The 24584-nt window shown below is 48.1% G+C and overlaps 1 protein-coding gene across 1 annotated transcript in view; it reads left to right on the top strand.

The window, feature by feature from the left end:
• The window catches only part of Slc6a11 (solute carrier family 6 member 11), a 119362-nt gene that overhangs the window by 7291 nt on the left and 87487 nt on the right, over positions 1 to 24584 (top strand). Inside the window, exons 4-5 of the mRNA XM_021190390.2 lie at positions 265 to 355; positions 22881 to 23013. Coding sequence (XP_021046049.1) covers positions 265 to 355; positions 22881 to 23013 — 224 coding nt within the window. The remainder of the gene's footprint in view (positions 1 to 264; positions 356 to 22880; positions 23014 to 24584) is intronic.

Below are 24584 nucleotides of genomic sequence, written 5' to 3' on the forward strand. Positions count from 1 at the left end.
GGGAGAGGGAGAGGGAGAGGGAGAGGGGGTAAGGCGCAGTGAGATTCTGGATGGGAACAGAGTAAGGTTTTGCTCCCACCGCATCCTCCTCCTGTTAGAACCAGAGCAGGCCACCAGCTTTGACCACTGTTGTCAAAGCATGGATTCGCCTGTGTGTTCTGACCCCTGTTTGCCAACACCAGCTGTGCTATCAGCTCTGTATGCTCCCCAGTTTGACCCCGTGAAGGTTAATTTCCTGTGTGTTTTTGTCTTGTTCCCACTCAGAGAAATGTGTGGAGTTCCAGAAGCTGAACTTCAGCAACTACAGTCATGTGTCCCTGCAGAACGCCACCTCCCCGGTCATGGAGTTCTGGGAGTAAGTGAAGGATCCGCTGGCCTTGTCCTCATCCCTGCCTTCCCATATCCTCCCACCTCCACCCTGCTCCTGGAAAAGCCTAGGCTCAACTCCCTTGACTCCAAGTTTCTTGGCTCCTGTGGCCACCAGACTGCTGTAGAAGCAAGCATGTGTGTGGGTTTTTCTGGGGAGTCCCATAGGAACAGCTGAGAGGAATGCATTCCGGTTCTTTGAAAACATGTCAGCATGCCTGCTTACTAGGGCGGGAAGTGCTTGGTAAAAGGACAGTTTAAAAATTCATTCTGAACGGTGGAGAAGGCAGAGCATGCTTGCCGTAAGCAAAGCCGGGAGTATATTTAGCCTTAGACAGCAGAAGTCTTGGGGGGGGGTTAAGGGGGCTCGCTTGCTCTCAGTACCTAAAGTGTGTGAATGTTTTCAAATGTATTTAAGAAGGATGTGCGATCAGAAGGACCCAGGAGGCTGTGAGCACCCCTTATCCCAGAAGCTAGCATGATTTTATCAGAGTTCTAAAGCACTGTCATCCTCACAGGGCTGAGGAATACAGTTGTATGTAAGCTGCACACTAGATATAACCCAGGGGAGCATCATTCTGAGGTGCCTTATGAAATGTACTCTGTAGAAGTGTACGATGCACAACCCAGAGAATGTATATATATATATATATATATATATATATATATATATATATATAGTGGCTCTGACTCCTACCATAGGAGAGTCCCTCAGCCCAGGTATGGATAGGTGGTTTCTGTAAGCGTTCAAGGCTAGACCAAATTCTCCTTGAGCTTTCTCAGTCTGCAGGGACCTGACATCATTGATGAAGTCTCCCCTACTTTGTGGGTAATTATGGTAACATATGAGGAGGAATGGTGGGTTTCTGAGTGATTTTAATTGGTTTTCCAGATACCATTTGTTCCCTTCCCTCTAGAAGTCTGGCTGAATTTAGATCTACTATCTGTCTTTATATTTGTTCTGTTTATGTATGTGCCTGGAATAGAACAGACATTGCTTTACATATTGTAAACCTTTCCAGGACTAGTATCCAAATCTTAAGTTTTCTTTTTACTATGTTTCTTTTCTCGGTTGTGGTTTTCAGCTGAATCTATATTGATACAAGAATCCAGACTTCTTCATTCCTACCCCCTTCTAGGGTTGCACTCTATGAATGGTTACTTTGTATTTACAAGTCTTCTTGGTAGGGTTAAACTGTGGTCTATCCCCACCATGGTTGAACTAATTGAGCCTTCTTGACTGTTTCTAGTCTGTAAATCCATCTTAGTTTGTTGTATGCTACTGTAACAAAATACCTAGGGCTGGGTGACTTATAAAGAACAGAGGTTTGTTTCCTATACTTACACAGTTTGGGAAGTCCAGGGTGGAGAGACTGATGCCTGGCAAGAACTGGCACCTGTACTGTCATCCCATGGCAAAAGGCAAAATGGCAAGAGAGGAGCAAGGGGTTTAAACTCAGATTTTCATTAGGAAATCCCTGTTGGACCCATGGTAACAAGTCAAATCAGTTCCCATAAGCCACTTTTCAATGCTGTTGCATTGAGATATCTCTCTCCAACTCATACTGTGATGGGAGCACATCTAAACCATGGGCAAGGGTGTAACTGCTGGGTTGTGGGGCACGTGTGGCATGCATCTTAACAGATGATACAGAGATTGCTCTAATGTGCATCCTGAATATCAGCTTGACAGAATTTCTGCTGCTTTCCTTCCTTCTTGCTTTCCTTCTTTCTTTCTTTCTTTCTTTCTTTCTTTCTTTCTTTCTTTCTTTCTTTCTTTCTTTCTTTCTTTCTTCCTTCTTCTTCTTCTTCTTCTTTTTTTTTTTTTTGAGAGGGGGGTGGTTATTTTATTTTGTGTGGAAAGACTTTGCTTGTTTGTATGTCTGTACACCACATGCATGCAGTGCCTGCAGAGGCCAGAAGAGGGTGTCAAATCCCCTGAAGCTGGAGTTACAGATCATTGTCAGCTGCCATGTGGGTGCTGGGACTCCAACCCAGGTCATCTCCAAGAGCCACACAGGCCATCTGTCTCTCCATCCCCAAGTGAATACTCCACTTTCTGTTGCAGCACTTCGTCTGAGCAGGGGTTTCTGTTTGTTTCACGTTGTTTTCCCCAGACAGGGTCTTGCTATGTAATTCTGATTAGCCTGAAAGTTGCTGCATAGACAACACTGACCTTGAACTTGCAGCAATCCCCCTGCCTCTGCCTCTCAAATACTTGTATTATAGACCTTTGCCACTGCACTCCAGCCAGATTTTATTTCTCTCAGGTAATGAGTGTGAAATGGTATTTTTTCTATTTTAAATGTGCCTTTCCCTGACAGCCATGGAGGTGAGCATCTTTTTGTGATTTTGATGCATCTGGAGAAAGACAAAGCTGCCTGTATTTCTCTGGGTTGTGTTTTCTTACCAGCAAACATTCTTTATGCTTTTCTTTTTCTAATATAATTTTCTTTGCTGTAGGATCTTTTCTAAGTTTGCAGCTTTTCCTTCTTAAGGTGTACAGAATTGTCCATCTTACTGAGGCGCTCTCTCTCTCTCTCTCTCTCTGCGTGTGTGTGTGTGTGTGTGTGTGTGTGTGTGTGTGTGTGTGTATGTCAGTGTCAGTTTCTCCTTTGTGGATGGTACAGTTGGCCTCTTATTTAGGAAGGCTTTCCTCCCCCAAAGTTGTATGAACAATTTCTCTATTTTCTCTTAAGAGTATCAAAGTTAAGATTTTTCTAGCATTCAGGAACACCATGTGTATGTGATATAAGGCTGAAATGTAGCTTTTGTTTTTATGTGAAGATTGGGTTTCTCCAGCAACTGTTACCCATCTCTCACCCTGTCTCAGCAGATTTGCAGTGTCTTCTCATCTCCACATCTAGGCTTCCCTGAGAGCACAGGTCTGTTTGGCATTCTTTGCCCACCTAGTTGATCTTTTTGTCTGTATCCATGGTGCCCTGTGCTGCTCCTATGACCCTTGATCTAGTCTTTTTTGTTCATTTCCAAAATGATCCTTCTGTTCCACACACATTTTAGAATCAACTTATTTGGCCGAAGCAGCAAGAAATACATGAAAACAACTTTGTTTCATTTGAGGAGAGTTGGGGTGGAGGTCTATTGACCTGTTAGCTTCATTTGAAGAAAGTCACCTCTCTTGGATTGAACTTGCAGTTTATAAACATGGTTCAGCTGGCTCTTCATTTATTTGGACTTTTTAGAAGACCTTTAAGGGTGTGGCCTTGGAGCAGTTAGCATCCAAATGAATGGCATCTACCTAGTCAGTCTCAGTCTCAAGAGGAACCTCTGAAAGGTATGGACAAGGGAGGAGGCTTTGGTTCTGGGTGGGACAGCTAAGTTTTTTCCAGCCATACTGGGTTGGGGTTCCTTTGAGAAAGGTACAGGAGCTTATTTTGGTCACATTAGGCTAAAAGTATATATATAAAATCTCCAACATGAAACAAGACGTAATATCTCTATAAGAAGGCATGTGTTTTCCCCACATACCACTCACTCGTTCTGTAACTTATGTGTGAATCTTGTGGGTTTTTTTTTTCATTGTATTTTTATTCAGTTTAAGGGGTTATATGCATGCAACAGTACATGGTAGAGGTCAGAGGACAACTTTGGGAATGGGCTGTCTCTACCATGTGGGTCTTAGAGACTGAATTCATGTCTCCAGGTCAATGGCAACCATGGAGTTGCCTTGCCAGCACAAGTCACTGTATGTGCAATGTCATTCTGTCAGGCTTGGAAAGGCTTTCAGTGAGTGCGGATAGGATGCATAGGTGGAGGAGGAAGGCAGTCAGGTGGTACTGTAGAAAACCCTACATGAAGCCCTGACGGGAGCCCATCCTTCACAAGTTTCCCTCGAGTCAGCATCCACCACTTCCAGCTTTGCTACACATCAGAATGCCAGCCTTTTCCAGCCGCCTGCTCACTGCAGACGAACAGGCATGGGAAGCACCACCTCTTCAGTGTCTATGTTATATACAGAGTGCTGACTGCTATGTACCGACAACACTACCTTGAGTGCCTTTTGTTAGACCCTAACAACTCATCTTCTCAGAAGAGGGCTTGGAGCACAGAGACCGCATCCTGTGATGTGAGGACTCTCATCATCCTGTGAAGAGCTGAGAAAAGACAAGATGCTGGAGGAACACTGATGGCTGTGCCATTTGTTGGGACCACCATGTATCTTTGATCACCCCAGGTTTCCAATCCTCTGATATTCACCTCTCCACCATATACCCTGGACACCGGGGACATTTCCGCCAGCCCCACGTTTGGGAATGCTTTGCTAGGGCATGGTTCTTTCTTGCTTTGAGCTGATAGTTGATCCTGGGACTCTGAGAAGAGCTTTCTAGTTTTCCCCCTGACAGTCCTTGGATACTGGACCAGTTTCCCCTGAGCTGTCTCCCCACCATGTTTTCTGGCCTCTTCCTTGTGTGTCCTGTTCGGTTTCTCAACGTGTTCTCAAGTCCCTGTCATCCACACCAGGGCCACCAGGCTTGACCAAAGCACAGGCTCCGGCTACCTACTGCTTCATTCAGTCTACAAATGCCTTCCTCTTGCTGCATGTAAGAAAGACACTGTATTCGAGGGAGGCAGAGATGACAAATGCCAATCTCTAATACACAAGTGACACAAACCCACAGATGACCATAACATCCATGACAAATAGCTGCTTCCCTGCCTGCACCTGGTCTGGCTTCATATTGCTGAGAGCACCCAGTCCAACCCACACCAAACCCATTTGAAAATTTTATTTTCCTTTTCAGAATGTGTCTCAAATGACTCATTCAGCCAACAAAACAAGCCAGACCCTGCATCTGTCCTGGTTCTGACTCTGGCAGGGGCTTGTAGGGTGGGACAGCTTGTCTTTCTAATGTCACATTTCAAGACTGGGCCATGGTGGTTTCCCTTAGTTACCATTATGCATCAAGCCCATGTGTTTATCTGCATATGACTACATTTCTAAATCTTGAGCCTGCATCCTCTGGTGAGACTGAGCTGACAGCAGTAGATGGGTTGAGTGTTCGCTTTCCTTTCTCAATCTCCTCATTCTCCCTGCCCCAGAGTTTCATGAGCAAACCAGACTCAGGATGTGTGTCTACCATTACACTCACTTTGCATGCCCACGTGAGGACCATGTCTTAGCACGCACTTACTACATGCTGAGCTGCAGCTAGGCTCCGAGGGGTTTTGCCTCTGTTTTTTTTTTTTTTTAAATTCAGGACCCAGTCTTGTCAGTCTGGATTATCTTTACTGCAGGTTTCTTTGTTTCTTTTGTATTTTTGAAAGCCCCACAGATATCTTAACTCACCATCTTTGGATAGAAATCAGGGCTCAGAGGAACAAATCTGTTCTTACTGTGAGACTGGGTGTCTCCCTTGCTGCCTCTGTACCTCCTTATTTTATTCTTCCTCCTCCTCTTCTTCCATCCACCTCCTCCCTTCTTCTCCACCCTCTTCTTCCCTCCTCCCTCTTCCTTTCTCCCTCCTCTCTTTTCCCTCTCCCCCTTTCCTCCCTCCTCCCTCTTCTTCCACCTCATTCCTTCTTCTCTTTACTGGTTTTCTTCCCCTCCCCCTGTTTTTTTTTTTTCTGTCTCCTTTCTTCCTCTTCATTCTCCACCCCTCCACACTCCTTTCCTTCCCCTATTATTGTCCTCCTCTCTTCCTTTCCTCCTTGGGTTGCTGGCTTTCATCGTGGCCCATACGTGCCCTGGCCTGTACCAGGGTCACCCTCCTGGCTTGTTGCCCTCCCCTTGCCTGTGTCTGGTTCTGTGTTTTCACTGAGTCCTAATTCAGATGTCAACACCCTCCCAAGGGGCACTGTGGGATGATGCCAACTTCCTTAGCTTTCTCTCTCCATAGCTCTTTCCTGAAGCTCTGTGTCTGTGAACTGGCTCGTTCCCCCTTCATCTTCGATGTAGTTTAAGCTCCATGCTAGCTCAGCCTGTGTTCTTTGTTCACTGTTGCTTGCCAGCACATTTGAGATGCTTTGAAAACATTGTCAAAAATCCATGAATGGACTAGTGAGTGAATGGATGCATGCACACTGCATAGCCCCTTCTGTGCCAGCTGGAAGTTAGAGGTGGATAATTCCACCTGGCAATACTGGAGGCAGTGGCACCTCCCTACACTGAGCTGTGTGGGCAGGCCTGCTGCACAGGTAGAATATCTGTGAGCAACTCTTCTGCCTGTGAAATGGGCACGTGTGCTAGTCAGCATTCCTTGCTGTGACAAAACATTCCAGGTAAAGAGCTCCGAGGAGGAGAAGTGTCTGTGTCTGCTCCTGGTTTCACAAGTCTCAGTCTTTGCTCACTTGGTCCTGTCTAAGTCCATGGCAGCAGAGTGCACTATAGTGGAAGCAAGTGACGGAGGAGGTGGCTGGGAAGTGGACAGAGATTGGAAGGGGACTGGGTTCCATTGTCAGTGTCTCACATACGTCTCTGTGTTCTACCCTCCTCCGAGGCTCACGTTCCCCGTGGTGCCATCAGTAGATATTAAGCCTTTACAGGGGCATCTAAGATCCAAACCATCAGGCAGATTCTGCCTGTTCCCTGTCTTCCTGGCCTGTCTGGGCAGCTTCGAGGAGACTTGAGTGACATGGGCTGTAAGCTGACCCACAGGTTAGCTCCTGTTTATTGAGCATCCTAGTTAGAGTTACTCTTGCTATGATGAAATGCCATGATCAAAAGCAAGTTGTATTTGGCTTATACTTCTACATCATAGTCCATTATTGAAGGATATCAGGACAGGAACTCAAGCAGGGCAGGAACCAGGAGGAAAGAGCTGATGCAGAGGTTGTGGAGGGGTGCCAGCCAGTGGCTTGCTCCTTATGGCCTTTTCAGACTGCTTTCTTATAGCACCCAGAACTACCAGCTTTAGGCTGGCACCACCCATAGTGGACTGGGCCTTCCCCCATCAATTGCTAATTAAGAAAATGCCCTACAGGCTTGCTTGCAGCCTTATCTTATGGAGACATTCTCTCCACTGTGGCTCCCATCTCAGGTGCCCAGCCCACTGAGCCACACTGTTCCTTCTGCTCGCCTCTGCTGAGGCAGAGTAGTGGCAGGGGCTGAGCTGTCATGGCTTATGCAGTCAGCCTGTGACCTGAAGAAGCCTTTGTATCCTACCCCTGCTTCAGGGACAGAAGGACCCCAGGCCATTTCCCTGGGTCAGACCTGAACACTCTGGTACCATATGCTTCCTGACCCTGTTCCACCCCAATCCATCATCCTGCATGTGGCTGTGGTATAGATCTCAGTGGTAGGAACTGTGGCCCGACTGGAGTCCCTGTCTTTTCCCATGAAGGGTATGCCCCTAAGCAACTTGGGGGGCCTCTGGAGGTCTGTGTGTGTTCCTCTGAACATAGTTGAATGTGTCCCATTACTGTCAAATGAGACAGTGTTTAGGGAACACCTAGCACGTGGTACATGCTCAACAAACAGTTTTAACCTATCCAAACTTCTCCTGGGTGTGCTCACAACACATATCTAGAGATGTGAGAAACAGAGGAATCCGGGAAGTGAGAGGGACCTGACTTCCTGAAGCACTTAATAAAAAACCTGTGGGATGCTTGCATAGAGCCAAGAAAAGGGAGACTGCCTATCCAGCTTGTGGGACCGGCTTCATGAAGCCGACCCGAGCTGGGCTTTAAAGGGTGAACAGAAGTCCACGTGGCTGATTGTGGAGCTGGGAGAAGGGACTAACACAGACTGGAGCACAGATACTGAGCTTGTGGACATCTTGTGGACTCAGTTGCAATGCTGTAGTGTGCATGGAGAGAGGCTGGGGTGGCTGGGGATGTGCATCTGTTTACTTACAGTAGTTACCCCCTTATCTGTGGTCAGCTGATCAGAAATGTTAAGTGGAAAATTCTAGAAACAAATCAATTGGCATTCCTGTGTTTTAAGTTTCACACTGTTCAAGGAGAAGGATGAAATCTTGTACTTCACTGGGCGAGATGTCATTGTCCTGCAGTGAGGGGGAGAGAGGAACGAACAATCGCATGGTGTATTCATGTTGTATATGCTTCCTGCCTGCCAGTCACTGGGAACATCTTGGTTAGTCAGGTGCCGTGGTATCAAGCTGCTTGTGTTCAGGTGACTTTTATATTGTTTAGTAACAGCCCAAGTACACAAGAGTGATAATGAAGTTTCAGATATGCCAACGAGGAGTCAGCAAATGCTTTCAGGAAAAATTAATTTCTCTCTTTCCCCACCTCCCTCCCTCTCTCCCTCCCCTCTCCCTATCCTACCAATCAATCCTCTCTCTCTCTCTCTCTCTCTCTCTCTCTCTCTCTCTCTCTCTCTCTCTTTTTCATATGTCAGGACAGGTTCTGAGGTCAGAGGAGTGGTGCAGGATGTGACCCCACTGTGGAGGACATGTATGTGTTCTGAGACTCACATGCAAGGTGGACTTTTCCTGATAGACACTCGAGAGAGATTCCATCTTAGTCATCTTTCTATTGTTGTAATAAATAGCAGGACTAAAAACAACCTGGGGTGGAAAGGGTGTATTCAGATTCCCTGTCCGGATCATAGTCCATCCCTGAGGAGGGTCTGGAACTATGGAGGAGGAAGCTGGCTTGTTCTCATGGCTTGTTCAGACTGCCTCTTCCTACAACCCAGGACCACACCCACCCATAGTGAGCTGGGCCCTCCTACACCAATCATTAATCAAGAGAACATTCCCATAGACTTGCCCGCAGCCAGTCCGATGGGTACATTGTTTCAATTGCAGTTCCCTCTTCCCAGATGACGTTAGCTTGTATCAAGTTGACAAAATGCCTCCTCCCCAGCACAGGCCCTAAGTTTGTTGGACCTGGTGCCTTTATGGATGCTTGGAGGTGATCCCGTGGGCTGTCCTGAAAGAGGCCCTGTGGCTCTGAGGCTAGGACAGAGGGCTGCCTTGCATCCTGGGTGTGCAGGAAGCTGATTTCTCCCTGGGCAGATCGAGGCTGGGACATGACTATCCTCAACTGTTGGGAAAACACGGATGGAAGCAACCTTGGAGGGTGGTGGTTCACTCTGCTCAGCTGTGCTGCTCCCTGACGTAAAGGAGAGACCTGTGCCCCGACTTACAAAGGCTCCCCCAATGCTTTCCTTTGCTATAAGATATCTTCTGACCTCCCATCACATCCTGGGTGGGTCTTTCCCAGTAGAGACTCATGGGAGGCTCCAAATTGGCCAGGACTCAAGGTGTTTGTTTGTTTGTTTGTTTGTTTGACAGCAACAAAGAGACAGGTCAACAGGTACCCGTTTTGGGAGGCATATAAGCTTTGTCTCATTTCTGAAAGCTTTTTCTTGGGTGTGACCACACAAGTTATGCATAGTCTAAGCATGCTCATGGAAGCACCATTCATGATGGTTGAGAGAGAGAGAGAGAGAGAGAGAGAGAGAGAGAGAGAGAGAGAAAACAAAACCACCTGTGAGATGTCCCATGCATGATATTATGCAGTAGCTGTAAGAATAAGCAAAGCAGGAAATGTGTTGGTGCAGAGAGGAGCTGCCAAGGTGAAGGAGGGGTGAAGCATGGAGAGAGGCATATGCAGTCTGAGGTGCTGGCAGCTGAAGTGGTCCCCCCTCCCTTGGCTTCTGGATTCTCTGTATCGTCATATTTAGCAACGATGGGATCCTAGTCTAAACATGACATTGCTCACTATGAAGTTATACTTAGTATACACAACCTAAAGGTCATTGTTTTGGGGTGCTGGAATTTCAGTTGCAACTTGTCACATCAGGTGTGTACTGTGGAGTGTTTGTGCTCAGAAAGTTTCTTATGGGCCTGGAGAGATGGCCCAGTGTGTAAGATACTGAGGACCTCAGCTCCAAGGCACATCAAAGATGGGTGGGCATGCCAGCCTACCTGTAATCCTAACACTTGGGAAGCTAGGACAGGAGATCCTTGAGCAAGCAGGGTAGCTATACTCCATTGGTGAACTCTGGGTTTAGCCAGAGACCCTGCCTTCATAATTAAAATGGAGAATGATCAAGGAAGTCACCCGACATCACCTATGGCCTCCACAGACATGCAAGCACACATTCATGAGTACTTGCACACACATGAAAATTACATATACACATGGGCTCATGTATATACACCCATACATATGTACATTTATACCTACACACATACACTGACACATACATGGAGTGGGGAGAGTTTAAGATTTTAGAGCATTTCAGATTCCAAGTTTCCAGATTAGGGGGTACTCTACCTGTATTTATGGATGCTTGAAGGCACACATACCCTTAGCCCCATGGACATGTCTGAGAGGGCACATGAGATGTCATTTATCCACTGACTACCCAGCAGTAGGACATAGTGAAAGGGAAAGTGGATAGAAGCAGAGTGGGCCTCTCTGACCTGTGCTCGCTCATAGAATTCGAGTTTTCAAGTTACAACTAGCAGAGCTGTCCTAATAAAAGCAGAACTCATGGGATCCACGCGTTGTCAATCTTGATGATTCTCTTTGCTTGTGTGATAACCCCACATAGAACCCTAACCCCATCTTGTTAATTTTCACCTATTAGCTCATTCTTGCTAATAATAACTCATTTCGTTCTGCAGTCAGCCCTAAGAGATGGGCAGAAGACAGATCTCCCTCCATCTTCCCTTTAACCAACACAAGTGTCACCCCAACTCATGGTCCTGAACCCCAAAGCCAGTCCGTCATTCACTCCTACCCCTGAGCACCCGATCTCTGCTGCTTCAGGCCGTGCATATGCAGAGGACCTGTCTGTGCCAGGAAGGGCTCTGCTTGTCATTGTCCCCTCATTGAGGCACTGGGGACCCTTGACTTGAGCACAGCTAAGAAGAACAGGGAAGGGGTCAAGACACAAACCACAATGGCTCTTTGTTGTCCCAGCAGGGTTGTGACCTCTTTATTCTAACTGTTGAATATTTAACTGGTTGCATCACTGGCAAATGAAGTTTTAGCAACTAAAATATAATGTATTCTATGTTTCTATAGTAGATTGTAAGTCACGTATTATCCCCTAGCCCCTAAGAGATCCTTTCACTAACAAGTCACTCTCTTCCTGCCCCTGGGATCCTGTGCTGCTGAAACTGGAAGATTCTTGCCAAAATCTACTGTTCTGGTTTCCTCATACCCAGTGAAACCTCGCTGGTAGTCCCTACAAAACTCTGAGTGGAGCCAGCCCTCCTTCTACTGCCAGTGGCTTTGGAGGAGTAGAGAAGGCTCAAGGGAGACCTTATTTGCTCTTGTGTACCATATGAAGCTATCTGCCTTAAGCCATTCCCGAGATGGTTGTCTCCTGGCCCAGAGCTCCATCTCTGGAAGGACCATTCAGCGTTCTGACATGGTCTGAGACCCTCGCTGAAAGCCCCAGTGAAGGCCAGGCATCATTGTTTTCACGGACAGGTGTGAAAAGCTGTTCAATGCCAGGATGTAAAGTGGGGGGGGGCAGAGACTCTGGCCTTTCCAGGCTAGCATCAAGAATCACTGTGCTGCTGCCCTGGGCTAATTACTTGTATCTGCTATCTCAGCTTTTGTGGAACAGCAATAGAAATTGGCCTTAATAAAATTCTTCATAGTTAGGGTCTACTCTTGCTGGATATTTATGACCACTCAGACAAAAATACTCATATCTGAAATTAGCCAGAAAGGTTACTGGCAATTTTAACTGGCACACTACACTATATAAAGGAAAGGAGCCAGCTGTGCATATGTCCCCTTTTGCATCCTGATGGCTGCAGTGAGGAAAGGGTGGTCACTTTCAGTTATTCCTTGCTGTGTACCCTGCCATTACACAGCTGCACAGGCTTGTCCCTTCTGCCCACCTGTGCAGACAATGGGTTCCAAGGCTGACTGACTATCTGCCCTGACTGTCACAGGGGATCTGGAGGTCAGAGGTTAAGGGACTTGATACCTCTCAGGGTGAGTCAGAGCTGTGCTCAGCACAGCCTCTGATCCCCTCCTGCATCCTTCTGTGGTTGTTTGCTCTTCTCTTCTGCCCCTGAAACAATGTCAGCTTTCCTCTGTATCTCAGGTACAGCATCCACTGGCACATGCCTCCCACAGTCTCGACAGCAGCCCTTTGCCAACAGCCCTGTGCCCACAGCCCAGCTCTAAAAGATTGTAACTAGATAGGACATGTTCCTGATAGGAAAAGGGAAGGGGAAAGAGGCTGAGAAAGCTCACAGAAGGCTCCAGCATTTGTACTGAGCAAAGGCATCTGGCCCTTGTGATTGATTCTTCACTCTAGGAGGATCGTTTAGAAAGTGGCTTGAACCTTGTTTTAGAAAAAGTACACACACACACACACCTCTATTCCCCTGTGATCTACCATCTTCCTGCTGAGTGGACAGATGAACAACATCCAGGTCTGGCTTCACAACTATTTCTCTTACCACGTTCAGCTTCACAGTGTGTGAAAATGGTGAACACTCACAAACTGGGCTTTGATTTGGGGACTGGGTTTGTTCCTTGGTTAAAGATACATGATCTATCCTGTTAAAGCTACAGCTTGTGGTCAGCCTGCAGGCACAGGGATAAATGACCGGCACTCACAGAGGGCTGTGTTGCAGCTCCAGGATGCTCAGTACTATGTCCAGCACTTTTTCACTCTGGGTGTTTTCAGCTGCCAGTGGGTTTATCAGGTGTAGCCCTTTGCCCATGGAACAGTTTCTAAACCTTACTTTGAGCTGTAGTGGGTATTCAGTGAGGGGTGCATAAGATTCGATCTCTGGTCCCTTGGTCCATCTACTCCTGCAGCCTTCCCCCACCCACGCTCACTTTCTGTTTAGATCACAAAGGCATGAAGGTACAGGACAGTGGTGGCTTCTGACAGACTCCACTCTTCACTGCCATTGCCTGTGTGTCCCTTGACAGGCTGCTACAAGTGTGACTCTCAGCCAGCCTCTATCTATGTAGAGTCCTGCCGCCCTGGATGAGTGGGGCACAGAGCCTGAGTGTCCTTGGGCTTACACTAGTGCAGAGCAACTATAGGGATGGCTGTGGCTTGGACAGTGTCTCTGAGTTCCCCAAGTCCTACTGAAGAGGTGGGAAGGCAGGATGCTGGTGCTAGACAAACAACCCGAGGTCCTATGCATGAGGACAGACTGAACTGTGAAGCTTCGGTGAGTTACCGGTAGCTATGCAACCCTCTGCTTCTCCTGGATGTACTTGTCTCTGGCCTGTGGAACTCTGTCCACTCCTCCCACAGAGGGGCAGACTTTGGGCGCCTGTGTGTCCTTGCCGTCTCGGATGTGCACACTCGCTGTCCCCGTCTTCTTCCTCCCACTCCTCTGGTCACACCATACAGCTGCAGAGGGTGGGAGAGAAGAGGCATTGAACTGGCGTATGGGAGACAAGAGTTCAAAGCCAGGCTGTGCCACGCATCAGTTTTGTGATCATGGGCATATGAATTAGCTACCATCCTACTGCTGTGATAAAACATCCCTGAGCAAGACAGCTTATTGACGGAAGGATTCACTGGGGATTATGGTTCCAGAGGGGAGGAATTTTCAGCAAGTGGCATGGTGGCCAGAGCTAGAAGCCGAGAGCTTACCTCCTGAACCATAAGCAGGAAGCAGGAAGCACACTGGGAGTGGAGTGGGTTTCTAAAACCTCAAAGCCCACCATTCCCAGTGATATAGTCTCTTCACTTCTTAAACTTCCCCAAATAATGCCACCAACTGGGGACCAAATATTTAAACACATGAGTCTGAGGGCAACATTGTCATCCACTTGCTCTGAACAATGATTGCAAAACCAAACGGCAAGCCTAAGTGTCCGGGTTTCTGTCCATGTCATGCACAATGTGGAATTGCAGTGGTCCCTTAGGATTAACAGTAATAACTAATAGTAACATCCAAAAATACCACCGTGACAAAGTCACCAGATCCCCATTCTTGCACTTTGTGGTGCTTATTAAGTCAGTTAAGGGAAGCTCCCAAGGTGGACAGCATATAGATTGTGGAGACATTGGTCCCAGGGACAGCTCAGGTCTTGGACAGGATGTCGCAGCACAGTGACAGGCTTTGTCATGCCGCTCAGAATGATGCACTATTTTAAGACTTAGAAATTGTTTATTTCTGAGATTTCCCATTTAATATTTACAGAATATGGCAGAGCATCAGCAACTGAAGTTGGGGACGATGTGTACCTTGGAAAGCAGAAACAGCTGACTGAACAGCTGCTTAGTAGATTTATTGAGGTACAATTTACCTATAAGATGAGACCATTTTAAGCATACAGCTCAACAGTCTTGTATAAACTTACAGCGGGCAGCATCAGAACACAGGTTTAGACCATTCCCATCTCCCAAATTAACTGCCATGGTCTACCGTGTGTCTCCTCCTACCTCCAAGCCACTTCTCATCGGCTTTGTCTCCATGAACTCGCCTCATCTAGACAAAGTATATAGATGGAACTCCATCTTTGGTAACTGGCTTCTTTCATGTAATGGTTTCAAGGGTCGTCCCCCGAAATGACAGCTTGAGTCACTGCAGGAGGGGTGTCCCAGTTCTACCCTGCTTAGGGCCAGAAGTGTTTCAGACCTTGGATTCTTTCCTAGCTTTTGGCATACTTACACCAAGTTTAAACACAAAATTATTTATGTTTCATATACAGCTCATACAGAGTGAAGATCATTTGTGTTTCATACACAGCGAAGGTGACTTTATACAGTATTCCCAGTGCATCAGGAGTTTACTGTGAGCTGGAATTTTTCTACTTATGATGTCAAATTGCCACACAAAAAGGTTTCTGCTTTGGGAGCAGTTGGGTTTGGGATTGGGAGTCCTCACCCTACACTTCATCCTATCTTTAAAGTAATAGAATCTACGTCACATGGGCACTGCACATCCTATTGGTGTCCATAGCTGATGGGTGTTTGAGTGGCTTCTCCTTGGGGCTATGAGGACTGAATGCTGTCGGGAACATTAATGTGTGGGTTTGGGGTTGAACCTGTGTTTGCCACTTCTGGGGCAATATGTATTCGGGAGTGGAATTGCTAGGTAGATTATTTTTAACTTAAATTTTGGTTCTTACTATTAGTGTATTGTGTGTGCATGCGCACACATGTACCGCATCATGTATGTATAAAGGTCAAAGAACAGCTTTCAATAGTCAGTTCTCTTCCCCACATTACAGGTTCCAGAGACTGAGCTCAAGTTCCTGAGACATGGACCAAGTGCTTTTACCTGCTAAGCCACTTTATCAACTGAGTTGTTAGGTTTTTTTTGTGTCTAACTTTACAAAAGTATCAAGCTGTTCCCCAACCTATGCTACATCTTTACAATGTATGAGACTATTGTTGCTGGTGCTGTTTGTTTCTGACTCTTGCATTGCAACCACCCTAGTGGCTGGGGAGTGGCTGTTACTGTGGTTTTGCTCCATATCTTCCTGAAGGATGTCTGTAAAAGCAGGGAGTGCTAGGTTAGACAGAGCTATTGAGGTGTTTATTTCAGATCGTCTAAGAGAATTCCTAGGGAAGTCTGGAGTAAGCAGTGTTTTCCTGAATGAAGTTCCACTGTGGGCTGAGAACTCAGTGCCTTGAAGAAGTCACAGGGGTCAGCAAATTACTGGCCAAATCCTTGTTTCTGTAAATAAAGTTTTATTGGAAGAGAGCCACACTCTCATTTGCAGATTGCTTCTGGCTGTGCTCACATTGCAGGGGCAGAGCTGCTGTCTGGGATGGAGATGGATGCCTTGCAATGCCTCAAGCATTTGCTTTCCACAGTGTAGCTTGCATTGCTTAAGCCTCAGAGATCCTGGTGCACAGTGAGGTGTCTGCACCGTGTGGGGACTATAGCAAGGAGACTTGTGGTGGTCTGTACAGTTTGAACTGGAGTGTGCAGGCAGGTTGGGTGAAACTTTGTCAGCTTGGGAAAATTGAGAAGGAGGTTCCCTGAAGAGCAAACGAGAGTGGACATGAGCAGGAGACTGATGAGATGCCTGTTTATCTATCAGGAAGGTTCTACAGAGACAAGAAGCTAGAGGTAGCCCCAGATACTTCCCACCAAGTTACTTCTCTGATTGAGTACCTTCCTTGGATTCTGGGGGTTCAAACTCATATCTACAAGATGTACTTCTGATCTGGCTGCCCCCAAGACAAAGCATTCACATGAAGGGGGGGTCCTCATTCTCCATTCTAGCATAATTGTGGGGTCTGAGCTGGAGACACTCTAGGAGCCCCCTAGGTATGGGAAGAGTTGAAGAGCTGAGTTCATTCCCAGAAAACCGTAAGTAGAATCTGGGCAGAAGATTCCCGGAGGTGGCCCTGGCTCCCCTGAAGGGGCCAGGGAAGCACACTTGTTTTGGTGATGGGCCTTTTTTGTTGTTATTGGAGTTGGTTGCTTTGGGAGACCAACACAGCTATTTATAGCCTAGCCCCTCTGTGCCAGCTTAGGGCCGTCTCCATGTCCCTGCCAACCCACATGGCAGGTTAAAGAAAGGTGATCTGTTTGCAGGCTCCGTGCGGGACATGAAGATGAGGCATCCCGGGGGAGGGTGGGAGCTAGCCTCTGTAAGGCCTCTCTTAGGTTCTGATGGAGGAAGGGACAGAGGAAGTGTGCCAGGGATTTGGGGTCTCCAACTCTGTTGCCTCTGATCAGATCCATCTCATTCTGAGAGATTGTTGCCTCTGCCTAGAGCAGGGCCAACTCACGGGGTAGGTGAACCTTCTAGAGGGAAAGGAGAAGGAGGCTGGGAGGACGCATTGAAGATTTCAGATATTTCCCTTGGGCCCTCAGAGACAGAGGTTTGAAGCCCAAGGCTTCCTCTTGGTAGGTCTCTACCAGGCATCTGGTGTCAGCCAAAGAATTTAACTCCAATCCCACAATCCTACCTTGGACAATTGCTTCACCAGCCTGAGCCTCAGCTTCACCATTCATGCGTGAACAGCCAGTACTCCATGTCTGGGTTCTGAATCTCAAGTTTCAACCAAGCACGGACTGAAGATACTCAGGAAAAAAAATTTTTTTTTTTTGCTTATGTCCTGAATTTTCTCCTGGTCATTAGTCCCCAAACAGATCGGCTGTTTGACAAGCACTGGGGGTGGGGTTATAAGTACTTCTAAGATGGTTTAATCCACACAGCAGGCTACACCAGGTTCTGTGCAAATATTTCACCATGTTAAATAGAAGGGCCTGGCATCAGCGGGGTCAAGAATCAATGCCCCGTGGACATAGAGGATGCTGGGACTAACCGCCTGACAGTGGTTTGCTATGAAGATGAAATAGAGTGAGCTGGATAACTCTCCCCTTACTGTCACAGCCCCCTCCACTGTCAGCTGCTTCTGTTTGTTCCCTCTCAGTCTCCTTAAATAGGGAGGCACAGTGTGTGCTCTAGGCTTGCTTTCTCCCGGCACCCCTTTCTCTGTGGAGAGGTCCTTCCCATCCCTCCCTTCATGCCCTTATCCTCCTACATCTGGAACTCTGCCCTCCCTCTTGGACTTTCCCTTGACAGCTCTTATCCACTGTGTCCCTTTAACCTGTTCGCTCCTCTGATGCAAGAATTTTGCTCCCTGAAAAAGCCACCCAGCTGAGCTGTCACCTCCCTACAGCTCCCCACAGGTCTCCCCACACAGAGAGGCGAGACCTTGGTGGTGGGCAGATCAGTCACTTGCCCCCATATCCCCTCTTGTTTGTCTTGGGGGTGGGGGAGGTGTCCTTTTCCCATGCTGCCCTGCCTCTCTGCCCCGCCTTTTCCTCCTTAAGGGATTTTCCCTCTCTGGGCCCTGTACTAGTTGGCAGACATTCTCCCTTTTCCAGCTCTCTCTGAAAGCCCCTGAACCAGGGCTTAGGTGTGACTCTTCACCCTGCCTGTTTTCCAAGCATTGGTTCCAGAGACCCAGTGGGCTCCAGGCTTTTAAGTCACTGAGTGTCCCACCTTGAGCCACCTGAGCTGCTTAGCTTTTACTCAGTGTGACACAATCTGGGGTTATCTGAGAGAAGGGAACCTCATTTGATAAAATGACCCCATCAACTGGCCTCTAGGCAATTTCTGTGGGCCATCTTCTTGATGGACAGTTAATGTGGGAGGGCCCAGCCCATTGTGTGTGGTGCCACCCTAGGCGGGTGGTCCTGGGTGGTATAAGAAAGCCTTGAGGAGCAGGCCAGGAAGCAGCACCCCTCCATGGCCTCTGCTTTAGTTCCTGCCTCTAGGTTCCTGCCCTGACTTCACTCTATGGTTGACTGTAAGCTTAAGATAAACCCTTTCTTCTCCAAGTTGCTTTTGATCATAGTGTTTTATCACACAAATAGAAAGCAAACTCGGACACCATTTTGTCTTAAAGTATGGTACCCACTCACTGCTTTCCCATTTGCCTTGCCAACCTCCCTGCTGTTTCTCTGGACCTGGCCACCTCTCAGGGTCCATGGCCCTCTTCTTTCAGGCAGTCCCCTTCTGCCTCTGCCACTTTCAAACCCATCCATCCCTCCCCACTGGCACTTCCTACCTTGATCACAACCTTCTCCATTTACTGACCTAACTAAAGCAAAATCCTCTACACTGGGCACCCCACAGTGCTCCAACTTTACAGTCCATTCTTCCGGATACAGCCGAAGCTGGGTCTCCAGAGGTCTTCAGACTCTTCTAACACCCTTGTGGGATGCAGCCCCACACTCCACAAGGCTCACACTCCACCTCACCTCACTGGCAACTCTGCTTCAGCACTGGACACACATGCCCCACGGAACCATTGCCAGCCTCCAGCTTTTGCTCTGGGTTCACTTCCTGCCCCCAAAAGCCTCTCTCTCTCTGCCTTTTTTTTTCGAACTTCCTTCCTATCTTTCGGTACCCCCCAATGACCTCCACATTCTGGCGCTGGTGTTGACGCTAGCGATGGCTTCCCACTGTGCCTTGAGGTGTTGCTGTTTTCTTCTCTCCAGGACGGGCAGTTTCCTTGTCTCCATTTTCCACTGGGTCCTGAGCTGTTATGAAACCTCTAACTTGGGACAGCGGCCACCATCCCGATGGTGCTCAGTAAGCACCTGCTATATTCATGGATTGAATATAGCAATCCATGAAGGAGTGATAGGCACTTGGTATTCCTTTTATTCATAGTGCAGGGTGTGTGAGACAGCTCTAGTCTGTAATGAGTAAAGCTGGGGGGAATGCAGTGGTGACTTTGGGGTTCTGGGAGATCCAGTGACTAGCTGGAGGCTTCCAGATTTCCACCTATGCTCTATCACTTGCTGATGTGACTCTACCAAGTTCCTGAACTCAGCTGTACCTCAGTTTCCCCATCCTTGAAGCAATAATGCATGTCCCTGCCTCAAGGCTCCTGGCATGGGTTAGATGTTCTCATGCCTGGGCAGCCTGTGGAGAGAGGTACCATTAATTCCTTTTTACAGATGAGACCCAAAGAGGTGATGTTCCCCAGCCACGGTGGAACAGATGGCGGGGAAACAGAGCTGGCCTTGAGCCCAACTGTTTGATATGTGTCAAGGGCTGGAGACACCTGGCCCTATCCCTCCAGGGTGATTTCAGCCTCCTGGGGGAAACCTCCAGAAATACGCTAAAAGGTGCTCTCTGGATCTGCTCCAATACCAGTACAGAGTGCTCAGCTGGCGTGACTTGCATACACTCAGCTTCCTCAAGAAGCTCTGGCTAGTCCTGAGTGCTGAGTGTGTCCGCTCCGGGCACAGTGTCCAGAGGTCCGGTCCTGGGTCCTTGCCGGCCAGCATGTTGGCAAAGAGCTCTTCCTCATTCAGCTGCCTCTTGTGTTCCAGTGCTTGATGGGGGAGGGTCATTAAGAAAGCTTTTTCCCAGGAAGAGCTGTGCCTTCCCTGAGTCTCTGCTGTGGAGTGCCCCAGCCCCCATGCTCTCAAAAGCTGCCCTTGTGGGTTTTAAAACAGCCCCGTACCCCAGTGAGCTGAGAACCCCATCCACCGAGCCCAGCTTCTCTCCAGAACCTTCTGAGGGACAATCAGCATTGGTCCAATGTAAAGAAAATAGTTTGAAGATGTTTTCAAATAGAGTCTGACGGAACAAAAGAGCAGTTCATCCGCTTCGGCTTTTTGTGTGCTGCTTCCCAATTGGGAAATGAGATGGTTCAGTGAGGGGGCGCCAGGGCTGGCTGTTCAAGCCTCTGAGGCGCACAGCTTCCAGAGAGTGGAGCCAGCTCACTCCTCGCAGGCCTGCTCCCTCCTTCTCTGTCCCTGTGTATTTTAGACTTCAGATCCACAGTTCAACAGACAAGTTGAACACACACACACACACACAAAGCTAGGTGACCTGTCTGTTTTTTCATGAGTGGTCCCAAACCTAGACTAGATGAATACAGACCATGCCGTGTCAGGTCCATGCATGGCAACCCGAGGTCTTATCTAGATCATTCCTCCTTGCCAACCAATGGGCTATCCTTTGGGACATTTGGAGTAGCAATTACAAGACAACAGATGTATATCTGTTACTGGGTTCTTAAAATGTGGACAGGAGAGGCAGTGGGCACCCTGAAAGTCTCTGTACAATCTAGGGAGTGGTGACATTTCTCAGGCAAAATTTTATCCCTGTAGTAACTCTTCAAAAGATCCCTTATACATGAGCAAGAAAGGAATGTTGCTGCTTTCCACCTTTGAGAGCTCAGGGGATGGGGGGATGCTTGTTACTATGGCAAAACTCAACCTGTCCTGACTGCTACAGAGGGCCCAAATTAAGCTTCCTGTAAGAAATTCTAGGTAAGACATAGTTTGCAGGGTGAGTAGAATTGACCCAGGGGAGTAAGGTAAAGGAGATTTCATCCCCCAGATCCTGTCAAGAAAAAGGCAGAGTTAAAAATGACCCAAGTGAGTGGCAATTGTGAGTCTCTTCTGGTAAGTCTCCCTGCTTCCAAGTGTTTCATTTGGTAAGAAATCCATGGCCCAGTGCTCCCAGGGATCTGCTTGGCAAAGATGCTTCTCGGCTTCCACACTAGACTTCCTTTAATGTCTTTAAAGACTCATCATGTCTTTGTGAGGTGTGAGAGCCTCAGATGAATTCAAGCTGAGGACTGCTAAAGCTCTCCAAGCAAGAACTGTGGTCATTGTTGGGCCTGGCCAGCCAACTCCTTTCTCTTCTCTTAACTTGCACCTCTCTTTTGTCCAGCTTAGCCTGGTTGAATATACTAACCTATTCTCAGAACCTACGTTAATGAGTGCCTAGCACATAGTAGGACCCAGGAAATGAGTACTGAGTACGGTTGTTCCTGTTTCTTCTAGCCGTAAGCTGGTTTCTAGTAACTCAGAGGCTGCCCACAGTCTGATTTTGTTTGGGGGCCTGCCTGATTTCTCCAGCAGGGGCTGGGGCTACAGGGAGCCTGCTGACCAGTGCTAATTGGTGTCATTGAGTAATTAATGCAGAATCAGACCCGAGCTGATTCCCAGGGAGACAGACACTGAGGGTGGCTTTCATGCTTGGTGGGATGGGAGTTCCTTTCTCCGGGGACATTCTCAGAGCACTGAAGGCGACTGGCACCGTCTGGTGGGGGTGGCTTGGCAATCAGAATGGGGTTCGTGGAGCAAGTGTGGAGGGGGTTTGTGCTAGTGCCACGGTTGGACACAATATGGAGCGTGGCGAGTTTGACTTTAAAGAAACACAACCCCAGGGTGGGCTCTGGGAGCCAGGCATGTGTCAGCTCTGAAGAATTGATGCGCTCTTGGAGAAGGCCCTGGCAGAGGCATTTCTAGCATACCTGGTATCCTCAATGCTCTATAGCCTGGGTCCTCTTAGCATGGGCACCTCTTCCTGTTAGCATGGGTTCTCCTCCTCCTTGGCATGGATCCCTCCTCTGCCTTCTCCTCCCACCATTCCGTCTGCCCTCTGTGCCCTGCACCTCTGTCCCCAAAATGCATAATACTCTGCCTCTAGAGGTTTGCCTTAGCCTAGAACAATCTGTATGCTTCCCTTCAGGGTGCAGATCTTGCATCCCTTCTCCCAGGAAGCTTCCAGGAGCTTCCTGCAGCAGCAAGGATGGACTGTTATGTTGCAGTGACAAGCGCTCCAGAAATCTGAGCGAGGCAATCCACTATCTTCTAGTATTGCTTGTACTGTGTCTTGGGCAATCCCTTAGGAATGGGGCTTCTAGAAACCTCACCATGACACTTTTCTATGATCACAGCAAAGGGAGGGAGAAGGGAACCACAGAGAGCTGGAGAGCCGTGACAGCTGGCTCTAGAAGCTACTCTGTGAGTTGACACATGATCCATGGCCCTGTGACTACCCGCGAGTTCAACAGGATTGCAATGTGTAGTCTTCTCCTAAAGACACAGACTATTTACATAGCAGCGTAGTTTCCCAGATACATCAGACCTGGCAAGATGGTTCCTAAGTCCATTGTGCCACATGGTTTTTTCCTTTCCTCTAGAGTGTGGTTCCACAAAAACACAGGCTGGGTCTTGTGTTTCTCGGAGGCCCTCTGCTCAGCCCAGGGTCTCACAGTTGGTTAATGACAGAGGCTGGAGGGTGGGGACATTGGAGAGCAGCCCATCCTTGACCCTCTACTGTCCTGGCTCCTCCTGGTAGAAGCACAATGGCCTTCTTCCGTCCAGTGACTCCCCACCCTCTCTCCACAGACGCCGGGTCTTGGCTATATCTGATGGCATTGAGCACATTGGGAACCTCCGTTGGGAGCTGGCATTATGTCTCCTGGCAGCCTGGACCATCTGCTACTTCTGCATCTGGAAGGGTACTAAGTCAACTGGAAAGGTAAGACGTTAACCATTGAGAATCAAGTCTATAAGCAAAGGATGGGTTCTGCAGAAGGTAACAGGTGACCTATATATTGGTCACCAAGAAGCTCATGTTGGAAGTACCAGCTCTAAGTTGAGAGATGGGGAGAGCAATGGACGAGGAGCCCACCTGGGAGGTCTTCCACATAGCTACCATTCCCTTCAGGGCTATTCTGCTTTGGTTTTTTCCTCTGTAAAATAAAGCCTTATACCACCTTCCTGAGTGAGTCGAGAGTCACAAAGGTAAGGTAGGATAAGATGTATTGAAAACTGAAATATGCTAAGCAGCTATGACTATGACAGTTCTTATGGTACTGAGCCTGACTCCAGGAACCTACCAGGGCAGGCCATGCTGGTCTTCCCACTAACCACCTTAGATGTGTCTATGCCTCATGTTCCTGGAGTGGGGAGTGGGGAGCAGAGCCTTCTGTCTTCACAGCACTGCTGTACCAGCTGTACAAGGTGACCTTCAGGGTCACAGTGGAGGAGGAAAGGGAGATAGTGGCCAACTCTGAGCTGCCTGGCAGTTAGCTGTGTGTGTCTCCTCCACTCATAGGCTATCAATCAGAACATGGGCCATAGCCTCTTCCGATCACAAGGGAGTTGGAAAGTACACGGGGGCGAGGAGTGGGTTGGTTAGAGAGCACAGCATCGTCTGTGCTGCTGCCAGATTGATAGAGGAATAGAAATGTGACCTTTGTGGGCATGTCGAGCCTGCTTGTGTGTGGCTTAGGGAAAAAAAGGAATTAAAGGAAAAGTTAATTCATTGGAAATGTTTGGAAATCAGGTGTTCTGGTTCCATGGTCCCCTGCTGCTCTTACTCCTGACATTGAGCATCAAGGCCATTAGTCTTCTGTCTGCGACCATTTTCTTATGGGTCTCTCTGACTCCGTCACTCTTAATGAATGTGGGTGACATAGGTCATTGTCTGTTACCTATGTTATAAGTTCTTGTCTGAGGAGAGGGCTAGAAATGAGGCTTCCAAGGACAGAGGGGTGAGCAACGCCAGGCCTTGTGAAAGCTGCTCCCCAGAGATCCCTCAAGGCTGGGGGTGTGGGGAGAAGAAGCTGTTAGGTGACTCAAAGTGGTCCAAAGGAGGGAAGCTGGGAAAGCATGGGTAGAGCACGGTGTGCAGAGAGGCTGTCGCAGAGGTGCTTGGGAACACCAGCAAGCAGAACAAGGACATTAGTGTCCCTCCATCCATGTCATCTGCTAACCTCTGCCTTCTGTGGGTTATGATGTCATAAAGCAATAGCATCCCTCTGCTTCTGCAAACAAGGAATGATGCTTATATTACTGCTATACTTCAAACTGTTGGCTGGCTCTCCCCTGTGGCCCTCCTTGCTGCCTCCTCTAGTTGAAGAAGAGGATAACTGGATTGTTAAGAGCCAGGCTCAGCAGTTGCAGAGCTAGCTAAGCAGCTTGGTGTTCTTCTAGGGAACCTGAGGTAGGTTCTCAGACCCCATTTGAGTGGCTCTCAAGTTCCTATAACTCCAGCTTTAGGGGATCTGATACCTCTGGCTTCCACAGGCACCTTGCTTATGTATG

The sequence above is a fragment of the Mus pahari genome, chromosome 2 (assembly GCF_900095145.1).
Source record: "Mus pahari chromosome 2, PAHARI_EIJ_v1.1, whole genome shotgun sequence".
NCBI classification, from domain to species: domain Eukaryota; kingdom Metazoa; phylum Chordata; class Mammalia; order Rodentia; family Muridae; genus Mus; species Mus pahari.